The sequence below is a fragment of the Strix uralensis genome, chromosome 4 (assembly GCF_047716275.1).
Source record: "Strix uralensis isolate ZFMK-TIS-50842 chromosome 4, bStrUra1, whole genome shotgun sequence".
NCBI classification, from domain to species: Eukaryota; Metazoa; Chordata; class Aves; order Strigiformes; family Strigidae; genus Strix; species Strix uralensis.
Genome location: NC_133975.1, coordinates 82,379,039 through 82,391,042, shown reverse-complemented (window position 1 = coordinate 82,391,042; position 12,004 = coordinate 82,379,039). Strand labels below are relative to the sequence as shown.

Sequence of the window (12,004 nt, the reverse complement as noted above, 5' to 3'; positions counted from 1 at the left end):
TCTGTCTTAACTTTGATTTCTTTGCTTTTTACTGGTTTGTTTTACTGCCTTTTGATGTTATCAAAAGGTATTTTTGTTTATGAATAGATATGGTGCGCCACCTTGTGTTCATGTCATTATTTAAAAGCAAAACCAGGACTAAAATTTTTCAGAAATCCTCCTGAGATTCGATTACCTCATTTCTGAAAACATGTGCCATTTTCAGTATAAACTATCACAATTTGAGCAACAACAAAAAAAGATTTGTGTTCAAGCAACAACATTTAATTGTCAAATATTTGAAAGTTATGCCCAGTAACAAACACTGGGCTTTTATTTAACTACTGTCCTTCACTTCAAGACTATTCTCACTGTATGATACAGCACTTTTAAAGCTCTAAATCTAATTACACAGCATAACAAAACTTTCCAACTATTTCCAACACTCACCTTTGAATGTGTGATTGACAGCGTATCCACCCAAACACGCCAGCCACCCCACTCGTATTTGATTGCATGGTAGAGCAAAATTCGAAATATGGTATACACCATCTCAGTTATCTTCTGTTCCTCGGAAGTCTTTGGATTAAAGCAGCAGAGGGAAAGCATCCACTCCTGCCAGACGGAGCACTGCAACAAACTCCTGCAAAATGCACACACACTACTTAATCAAAATTCAAAATATATCTTAGAAATATACATGAGCTAAGTCAGGAATTCAACATGTTTAAAAGAACTGCTATGTGCAAGCTTCTCTAATTTTACATATGGAAGACTATACTATACTATAGAATTTGCTGCACAGCAATGAAGCTGCATCTGCTTAATGAGTCTGATTTACTAGACCTCGCTACTTCCTCTGTATACATGTGTATATAGCAAGCTATCTTACCTCCTGTTTTCTCTGCTGTTATTAAAAAGTTTAATCATATCTGAGAGAAAGGCTCGCCGAACCTCCAGAGTTTCTGGACACTGTGGAGAATTACGTAGCAGGATTGCAATAACCTTCAAAATCTCTGTAAAACAGTTCGTGAGCAACAAAACATTAGTACTAAGCACAGCACAAAATACAGGACATCTTCCAATACTGTTTTTACAAGAAAAGTGATGCTATATAAAAAAAGTTTTATACTGAGAAAAAGCTCTCTATTTGAGTAGAAGATTTAACTAATACAGATCCCTTCTCCCAAGACTCCTCAGACCTGGTCACCATCAGGGGGATTTGTAGGCCTAAATAGTTGAAGAAAATGGAATCCAAGTTAAATTATTCTGAAATTTTTTTGAATTACCAAGTTTAAGTAACACAAATGTTATTGCACAACAAATGACAAGCTATCAGAATCTGTCAGAACCTTTTTCTAAGGAAATTCACGTAATACAATGTATCCATTATAAAATCATTATATGAGAAAAATGCATAGATTTTGCTCTACCTCAATAATACTGAATTTTCAAAGAATCTGAAAAACTTCTGATTAGACTTAACAATTTCTGTTATTAAAAAAAGGTTGAGAAACGGGACAAAACCTTCCTGATGTAAAATTTCACCTCTTGTGAGCATAATGTTTTCTATACTTTTAGGAGACAGTAACGGTCTGGGTACATTCCCCTTTTTGAAGCTGTGGGGTAGTCACTGTTCTTGTTATTTTAAAAGAAAAGTTAACTTTGTAAATAAATTAGGCTGCAATTTGAACATGGTCACTGTGATAGTTTCAGTAAACCTCGTACAATTTCTTTAAAAAGATAAATTTCTTACTTGATGATATTACCTCTGATCTTAAAAAGGTAGTCTAGAAGCTACTCTTCCTGCTAGACCTAGATAACTCCAGACTCATACCTCAAATAATCTATATTAACCACAGCAGTGACTGCCAACTTCAAAAATTTTAAAAGAAAGTAACAGAAATCTCCTCCCCTCTCTTGCTTCATACAGATTCACCAGGAGGCAAATGGCATACTGCAACCAGATTTCTTTCCTCTGCATCTGCTTTGCTTTCCTTCCTCTTCCCCCCACTTTCCACATGAAGGAAACCCACAATTGTGACCTACACTTAATGACAAAGCATCTATGAAAGTGAAAAATCTATTATTTCTCCAGAAAAAATGAACTCCCAAAGCTATCATAAGTCCATTGTATTATATACAGAGCACATTAATAATGCATATAATTCAGGAAAGGAGATCAGTATTTTCTCTTAGTTCAAAAGACATCTAAAGTTTCATATCAAGATATTTCCCATAAAGTAAGCTAACCAAAACACTGGGTAGATACATTTCTCCTACTTTCCATCTAGTGCTGTCATACTGAATGTAATTTAAGATGAAGGCTGTTTCCATATTTCAGGTAATTTAGTCTGACATCACTAAATAATGCAATCAGAATTTTGCTGGAACCTTAACATGTATTAAATCAAAGTATCCTGTGCACACAAGTCTTGAAAAACCATTTCATAACATGACTGCACAGCCAAAAAGGGTGAGTTATGAACTACATACACATTTAGACCCATAAAACGTCTCTGAAAAAGCTAGAGACATGCTTCCTAAATAACTCCAATTAAATGCACGTTATCTTTCCTTTTTATGAAAGACAATGTAAAACTGAGATCAGAATTAAGACTGGTGGAAGTAAATAATAAGCTTTCTCATGTCTTCTTTTAGAGCAGACTTTTCTTATGGTAGCACTTAGAAACGCGTAACATTCTTACGAGGATTTTGTATCTTCACTGTTGAATCTGGGTCAGGATGTTGTTTATGTACCACTTGAGTGCAAATCTGTTCGGTCAGAATCTAGCAAGAAAGAAGAAGTCGCCACATTAATGTTCATAAAGACAGTTTACTGAAAAATAGTTGGATACATCCTTCATACAGAACGATCATTATTTCACCATGGTTCTAAAAATTATCCAAAAAACTCACTTGTTGTCTTCCTTGATAATTTATTTCATCCTGTTCTTAAAATTTTACTCTATACTATTTTTTCTTTGCTTTCTCTTAAGTGCACACTTATTTTAAATACACTGGAAGAGAAACCTGAATCTAACCAAAACAATCATCGTAAGGCAAGATCATTGCTATAATAAAATTCCACATATATATGAGTGTCTGCTTGAGACATTCAGGTTACTTATTATCTAGAATTGTTCATAACAAGCATAATCAAGTTAATGGGGGTGGGGAGGAAATCTCAAGTAGTGAGCTTTGGAAAAAAAAAGCAGCACTCAGCTGCATCACGCCAAGGTTTAATGTCATCTGGAACATATCAGCACAAATATGTAAGCAATTTTCTAACAATGTCTTACAAGTAATTAGGAAGATTGGATCCTAACTACAGTATATTACTACCTCAAATAGGACATTGTATGTGGTCATGGTGATTAAGCTTGTCTGAAGCATCAGCCTTTCAGCCAACAAAGAGAACAATCCATGTCCAAGCATGACTTCAGCTTTTCTCCTGAAATAGTATAGAAAGATAAAATAAACTTACATATTTAACTTGCCTTAGGGAAAAAAAAAAGTTTAAAAAGTGTGCCTCAAGAAATATGAAATCACTGGAAACATCTTTTTCTTTTTTGTTCCTTAAGTCTTTCACTTTTAGTTAAGGAAAAGGGCAAGGATTCAAATTCTGAAAAGACAAGTCATTCCCTGAAGACAAACAGGACAGATAACTTTCTTCTGTAAATGCAGTCCTCACCCACAAGCCCAAAAAGCTGAAACACATCCTTAGGGATTTCTTGATCAACACTAAGGAAAGGGCATTTTTGTCTTCATTTCATTCAAAAATACAACCATGGACAGCAATCTCAATAGTTATCTACTATTGTAGTCAACTGGAGACATATTAAATCTAGTTCTCGGTAAGTAACACAGGGTTCAATCTCAGCAGTCTAATTCTTGCTACCAATTTCAGTGGAATTACGAAAAAGGAGCACTTTTAAAAGCAGGCAGCTGTACTGCAAGTGTGAATCTGGTAAGGAAGTGATAATGCCTGGACACTAGTTGCCAATAACAAGTAATTGTACCATATCAGAAATGTATTAATGACAAACAAATTGAAGAGTACTTGAAGAATAGTAGTTCTTAGTTCTTATTCAGTGAAGCATATTTAGTGACTAACCTCCAGTACAGCTTTTTTTTACTTTACATAAAAACACATGTGTATACATACACACAAAATAATATATGACACATATGTGTCACAACCTACCTTTTTTCCTTCTTTTTCGGGGGGGGGGGGGGGGGGGGGTGTTTTAAGACTGAAACTAGTACTTACTTTGGAGCGAGATGCTTTAAGAAATATCCCATCACTTTTAGAGCTTGCACCCTGATGCCTTCACTTTGTGATGCTAAAAGCTTGTAGACAACCCTAAGTGGAGAAAACACAAGGCTTCCTAAAACGGTTGAAACACACAGCAATTTTTGTGACAAGCGAACTGCAGTAGACTGCAAATATATTTGTCTCTGAGCCTAATTTAAAAGCATGACTATTCATAAGACTACAAAAACCAGCATGATGTTTCTGTTGATGGCACAATAGTTTGCGATTTCGCATTTTATAATTACATTTAGAGATTTTTAATCAACTTTAAATATCTCCCAACTATCAATACATAAGACATGCTGGGAAAATCTGCTGCAATTCCTATATTGAGAACTGTGTCAATCTGATATTTTATCCAAAAAACTAAGCAAGCAATTGTTTCGGTATAAATGTGGCTGGATAGGACTAGCCATGTATGGAGGGAGATTTATTACTACCACTAATATCTGACACCTGTGAATGGTGTTGCTCCCTCAGGAGGGATAGAGGAAGACACCAAGTCAGGAGGCATTCTTCTCATTTCACCTACATTGGTTTCTTCTCTTCACCTCCTTATGATTATGTTCTACACCCTCTTATGATTCTCCACTAAAGAGGTTTAAGAAGAAAGCTGAAGGGAGCAAGGGGCATGTCTGTAGCAAAGTACTAGATACTATATGAACAGTTCTGACTGCAGTTTTTCCAAGAAAGAAAATGAGAGTGCAACAAACACAGCAAAGAAAGTGTCGATGCAACTGATTAAAGTCTGGTAAATTAATAAACAATTGGACGTACACTCTTACAGCGTCCAGTAACCTTAAATATATTTGACATTACCAATTCAGTCTGTAATATTGCACAGGTCTCACCACACGTATCTATGCCTTCCACTCCCCGAATAAAAAGAAATCGGACTAGTATTTAACTCCTCAAACATTTATTTGCAGTACATTAAAGCTTAATCTTTTATTAAATGAAGTTTATTTACACAGTGAAAAATTCTAATATTGGCCTTCAGTCAATGTGAAGAATAACAAATGCAAGTTTTCGACCTCTGTAAATCTCTCAAAAACATAAGACATCTAAATGTATTTATCAATTACAGCCAATTTCATTCATTGCTTACTTTTTAGACAGTAAAGTGCATATGACCATGTCACTACCTGATTTTAGTTGGGCTATGGTTCATGGAATTGGACAGATCTTTGAATTTGTGAAATATGATTTAGCAGATAACTACAAAGACTACTAAACTCTGAAAAAAAGAAAAGATTAATTTCCTAATGCTCCATGAAATTATATTGGAACAGAAGGTACGTACTCAGCCTTTGCTGTGAATATTTTCTGTGTAAGTTTCTGAGGACATTTGTATCAGTTTATTAGGGGGAATGGAAAAAAATATCCCACCTTATAATACTGCATTTTAGATCAGACAGTTGTAAGAAGTTCAAGGGACTTATTCAAGTTTTGGGGCCTTATCTATACAGAACTGAGCACTCATCACTAGTTATATACTCCTTCACTTTTGCATCCCTAAAAATATTACCCAGGATATCTAAACTAAGAACAAAAAAACCTAGTTCTATAACAGAATTTACGTGAAAACCCAGGAGTGATTAAAAACCAGTTGTCTATAACAAATAACTTATCCTGGAGAAAGCTGCAGCCACAGCAGCTATAGAATCAGAGAAACGAGCAAGCCCACGATACAGTGTTCATTCAAGCAATATAATCCATTTCCCTGCTTGTCTTAACAGAACAGTATGAGGGTTACCTAATTGTATGGGGAAAAAATATTTCCTTACACTTATTTTTTCAGTAGATCGGTTAGTTTTAAAATTTTAATTATTGAAAACTCCAAATATTTATAACGCTTTGGAAAATTATTTTAAAATTTCAGGACTATGGTGTTTTAATTGCAAAAAGTAGATGCATCAATAGGCATACAAACCACCCATTAAGTGACTGGAGACAATACAGGAGGAAGGAATGTAACAAATGAGACAGGAAAACAAAGTGATTTCTCACTGTGGACTCACTATTCGTACTGACTTACCCATATACTCGTTAATAAAAAAGAAAATGTCTACTGCCGGTTGTTAAATAAAACCAAACATATTGCAATGGAGACCCAACATGACATTCAAATACTTTATTATTTAGAGTTTTTATTAGTTTCCCACAGCATAATACATTACCATACAAATGAAGTCAAAGCTGAAGAAAATGGGTGAAAAAAAAAAAAAAAAATCAGTCTAGCACTAAAAGGAGAGAAAACAATTATGAACGTGCCTGAATGTTGTCTCTTGAGAAACGGCGACTGAAAAAAATATATGTATAAATAGGGGTTAACCAAAAGGTGCAACAAAATGTATGAAATGAGACTCTGCCTTTACACAGTGAGAGAATTACTACTCCACATACCCTTCTAGGAATAGTTCTTACATTTGTTTGCCTGATCCAATTTTTTTCCCCACTATGTCCAGGCAGGTTCATTTTAAGTTAGAAAAGCTCAATAATGTGACCACCCTCTGAGAGCCACAACACAAAATCAGAGTCATAACTTAGTCTTTTTCTAGCAGATCTTCTCTTGTGCTTTTACTGTTAGCAGAATTTGCTACTTTATCTACTTTTCTCTCACAACAGTGTTAAACAATATTTTTCTGTTTGTTGGGAAAAAGAGGTTGTGAACAGTCCATACTACAAAGTGCTAAATTTAAATAAAGGTTTCTTCTGCAGAAGTCCCATAATGCTTTACATGTTAAAAAAAAAATAAAGGAAAAAAGCTAACAAAGATCAGAAGAAATCTGAACCAATTTTTGTCAGCCCACTTTCAGTTCTACAACATATGTAAGAACGGGAGACTGAAGACTAAGCGCTAGTAGATGAAGACTTAACATCAATGTACAGACTAACTCAAATTGATCACTACCTATTTAAGCGTGACTGACAGCTTGGAAAGATTAAAAAAAATCCCTCCTTGATAATAAATCCAACATCACCTCTTGTCAAAAGAACACCTGGACACAAAAATCTCCCAAGATGAGGAGTCTAAGATTGCAACATATACACTGACGAGAACCTTTCAGATTTCATGGGAATTCTAGCAAGCTACGGTATAGTCAAAATCCTATCTCCTCTTGCCCACTTACAAAATTCAAACTTACTGTAATCCATTCCTCTGATCAAAAGCAGGGATCATAGAACTGGGATGCTCTGACATCAGAGCAACAAGCAACTGCAAGACATCCATTAGATTGTCATCCTGTTGAATAAAAGTTACAAACTTCAATTAAAAATGCATGTATGTGAGAACATTGTTTTGGTTAAAAGAACCACTACAGAACATTCCAAAATGATCCGGAGAATAATAGGACCAAAACAATTAGGCCAGGACCAAAGAGCTAGAGATCTGGAAGGACAGGAGAAAATATTACCAAAAAAACCTCTTTATTTTTTTACAGTGGAAAGTGATACATCTGTGTCTGGAATGTAAGCCTTTGACAGGGAATGGACTATCAAACTATGCTATTTCCTTCCATACAAATGCTCATCTGTTTACACAGATATTTCCCCATTTTTTACTGCACAGGAGCTAGAAATAAACTGCTGCACATTTTCTGGGGCACAGGGTGGTGTTTAACGCAAAATCTCTACTAACAAATGTCCACCCCAGGAAAAAAAAATACCACCACCTACCACAGACACTTAAAACGCGTAATTCAAGCTGCTCAGTAAAGTTTTCCATACTATTAGTCTAAAGCACTCTAAGCTACAGTTTATTAATTTGTTCCAAGTTAATTATAACTAAAAATAACCTACAAAGTCACAAAATGCAACTGTTGTCTTTTCCCATTCTTTGTAGTATTATTTAAAAAACCCACTTTCCAACACTTTTGAACACATATTCTGATTCTCTATTAGAAAACCAGTTTTACAACCCCTGAACAACTGTGTTCACCTGGTATTACTGGCTAGCATTACAGATATTATCACTGATGAATGAGCACTATGAGAAGACTGAATTTTACTTTTTCTTGTTGATGTTTTTCTGAGTTTACAACTAGATACCCAATTTTGTAGGATTCAGCACTCATGGGTCTTTTAGACTTGACCATGTAAACTGCTAAGATAGTTAAAATATCACCTCCTCATCTGAAGGCTACATAAAGCTTCTGCTATTCTGGTTTACTCTTACATGTTACCAAGAGTCTTATTTTTCACATCTCCATATAAAGTGAAATGACTTAAATTGCTTGACCATGGTACTACCAAGTAGCAGCAACCAGCACAGATAATAAAAAGAAAACATAGGTGTAAACAAAAAAAGAAAAAAATCCATGCTGCTCGAAGTGAAGTTCAATTAATTCCTTATTTTACCCATTTCAAGCACCCTTACAGAGATGAGATCAGTTAGATTTATGTCCCCATTTCCCTTGTCTTTGATGTTGCATCTGGCATAAAGTGCCTTTTCCTCATGTTAAAATATGAAGATGCAGATGTATCAGTGGTAACCAACATTTTCTCCCAATTAAGTTTATATGCTTCTCTTAGATGCCATTAACATACATCTTTATTTTTTAATGCATGTTTTCAATTTTATTGCTTTATTTAAGAAGCAAAATAAAAAGGAGAGAAAAACAAACGAAAAAATATTACTGAGGCAGCATAAAACAAGGTTTTGTCTTTTTTTTTAAAAGTCAGTCTCACCATCTGTTTTTCTGCTTGGTAAATCAGTTTGCAGAACAACATAAGAAACCATTTTGACTTACTGGCTTAATGAACTTCAATCTAACATTGAACATAGTGCTTAAATCACTGCAAGAATATTGGCAATTCAGCACACTACACTGAAGAGAGTTGGACAATGTTTGCTACTTCCTCTACAGAGCCATCTTGTGGCATAAAGCTGGTAATATTTGAAGATACTCAAATATTTGATGATCACAAACAGCAGTAGTAGTACACCTCTCCACCCACACACCCCCCAAATTAAAAATTACCTCGTGTATAGTGAGCAGATAATTGAGGATAGCCTGCAGTTCATCTTCTTTTATTCCATAGTCCTTCAAAAACAATCAGGTTTTAACTGTCATCTTTCAAGTACAAAAGTACTGTTCCCAAAAGACCATTATTACATGCAATGGTTATATACAGAGAAGTCCCACAAGACAAATTTGTTTTTACTTGGTACTATAATAGCTTCATAGATGGAAGGTAGCTTTTTTTGCTGCCCAGAAAATACCCACAGAAGGTTATAAAAGTGCTTTTAAGACAACTCCAATACAGGTATGAAAATAAGCTAGATAGTAATATAGTACATGAAATTGTTAGGAGTAACACATGATAACTGATATAGATAATTTGAACTGAGAGCTTCCTATCAATAGTCGAAATAAATTAAGGTGGCAAAGAAGATTCAAAAGTAGACCTGGATGTTTAATTATAAGCCCATTAGCTATGCCTACAGCTAAGTTTGCTTCTTATTTTCCACTACGGAATCCTATCTTCAGTTGTTATCAACTTTGCAGAAATTTAAATCATTTATGGCATCTATGGCAGGAATATGCCTCGAGGTCTTTTTGTTAAAAAAAAAACACCAAAAACAATGGTTTCTAAGAACAGGATGAGGGTAGAGAAAAGCAGGCTTGTTCATTTCTAGGGCTTTTATTTTTTAAAGCAAGTCTCTCATTTTCTGAAAAGACTTTGCACCACTGTGTACAAATAAAAAGTTTGCAGAAGAATCAACCTTTTATGATGGACATGCTTTTCACCGACCTTGAGAAACTATCCAAAACAGCCCAAGTTACAAATCTCTGACAGAAATTTTTTAAAATTTTTTTTAACATGAAAATTACACTTAACGAAAGTCTTCTAGAGTTTGATAGCTAAATTGTCCCTGATTCTTTAAATTGGTTCTGCAATTGAAGTAAGAGTACAAGAGTCAAGAGCAGAACTTTTCTGGTAGTTACTGCTCCACACTGCTGGGGCTACAGCCCGTAGCATACTGGTTCCTTGGTAACACAGGGGAAGAGGGGAAAAGGGAGCTGGATTCAAACACAGACAACTCAGCCTACAGAAGGGAGAGAAGGGAGAGATCAGTGCTTACAACAGGAAAGGGTTAAGAAGAGTCTATAAGCAGTAAAACTGTTGAATTTCAATATTGCTCTAACATCTAATACGCAGTGGTGAAACTTATTGATAGAGTCTTTCTTATCCTCCTCTGTCCCACTGACCCACAGCATATAATGTCAAATGCTGCTCTTAAGTCTTTAAGCACTTCTGATGCAGGTGATATTGTTCTCATTAAAAAAAAAAGGAATTAAATACTTATTTCCCCAGTAGTGAACATTTCTAAGTTAATGACTTAACAGCTCCACTTTTGATAAAAAACAGCTTTAAAAGGAGAAAAACACATCTTTAGCACTGCTGTCTGTGGCAAGAACCACAACAAAACGAGGCACCTTACATGGTATTTCTGTTTACTTATTTGTTTACAAAATTCAACATGCTTAGAAAAAAATACTGTACTAAAGGCATTTCTTTATGAAAGGAAACTTAGACATCCTATCAGAATTTAGTTATCCTACCTTCATCACTAGCTGTTTAATGAACATCAACAAGAATGCTCGCAGAGATAAAATCTCTTTTTGAGTAGGCCGTGGCCCGTCTACAAAAGAAAAGTAAATATATGAAATGCAAATTAGCAGTCATTATTAGCATAGTGTGCATTTTCACATAAAGAAAAATAAAAGGCCTTTTCTGGCCGAAGAGGGCACAATTCTAATAAAGTTATATTTCCTCCACTTCAGACTAGAACACAGTAATGCGTTTTATCACTGTTTATTAGCAAAACACCCAACTAGTGAGCTTCTACTAAGACTTTTATTAAATACAGTTTCTAAACTCCTCTAAAGTCTTTTCATGATTTTACCACTTCCTTACAGTGTCTATGAACCAACTTCATGCAAGGAATAAGACTGATACGAGAACTTTGTGTCAGAATTTCCAGATTTCAAATTTTTGCAGTTTACAATTGCTTTTAGAGTTTTGCTAAAGCTCAAAGGAAGAACTGCATGCCATTATTACACATTAGCTATATACACAACAAAAAGAAAACCAATCTTACATTGCTATACATAAAGATTACCTTGAAAGCCATGACTTAATTTAACAAAGTCAAAAGGACTTGCTTCTGCCACTCCTGTATAAAGCAGACTTTCACTGAAACATTTTAAATACTCCAACACTGAGCAGTTCCCAGGAGAGGCAAGGTTAAAAAAACAGGTGCAGCCAAATGTCAAAGCCAAGTAAGAGCTTTCATACAGAAAGCAAATGAACTGTTGCAAACACATTTCTAGGGATAGTTTTTACATTTGCTCATAGGTTCACAGTTCTTTTGATCTTAATCTTCAGCAAAATGCAAACCAACTAGCAAATATATGTGATCATAGGGGTCTGGTTTTATACAGTATAGGCCCACAGGCATATTTGTTTTAAGAACAATTTCAATATAGACTGGTCTAGTCAAAATAAGCCATTAAACTCCATTAGTAAGACTACCCATCCTACACGTACACTTGCCTCAAGCTCAATAAATCCAGTTCAGAAACTAATTAAGTAAATTTCTGTCTTCAATAAAAAGAAAGGAGAACACACACACATTTTGCTTCTTACAGGATGCAAAATACTACAAAACAATCTTTGCAACCCTCTAACAGGAAG

General features: G+C 35.0%; 1 protein-coding gene across 6 annotated transcripts in view; it reads right to left on the bottom strand.

Moving 5' to 3' along the window:
• The window catches only part of LRBA (LPS responsive beige-like anchor protein), a 424,097-nt gene that overhangs the window by 352,399 nt on the left and 59,694 nt on the right, over positions 1-12,004 (bottom strand). For all 6 annotated transcript variants that reach the window (XM_074867473.1, XM_074867476.1, XM_074867474.1 and 3 more), the window contains 8 exons: positions 10,870-10,949; positions 9,283-9,345; positions 7,447-7,544; positions 4,253-4,345; positions 3,325-3,433; positions 2,688-2,769; positions 872-995; positions 430-622 (listed from right to left, as the gene is read on the bottom strand). In XM_074867473.1, the coding sequence (XP_074723574.1) occupies positions 430-622; positions 872-995; positions 2,688-2,769; positions 3,325-3,433; positions 4,253-4,345; positions 7,447-7,544; positions 9,283-9,345; positions 10,870-10,949 (842 nt within the window). The remainder of the gene's footprint in view (positions 1-429; positions 623-871; positions 996-2,687; positions 2,770-3,324; positions 3,434-4,252; positions 4,346-7,446; positions 7,545-9,282; positions 9,346-10,869; positions 10,950-12,004) is intronic.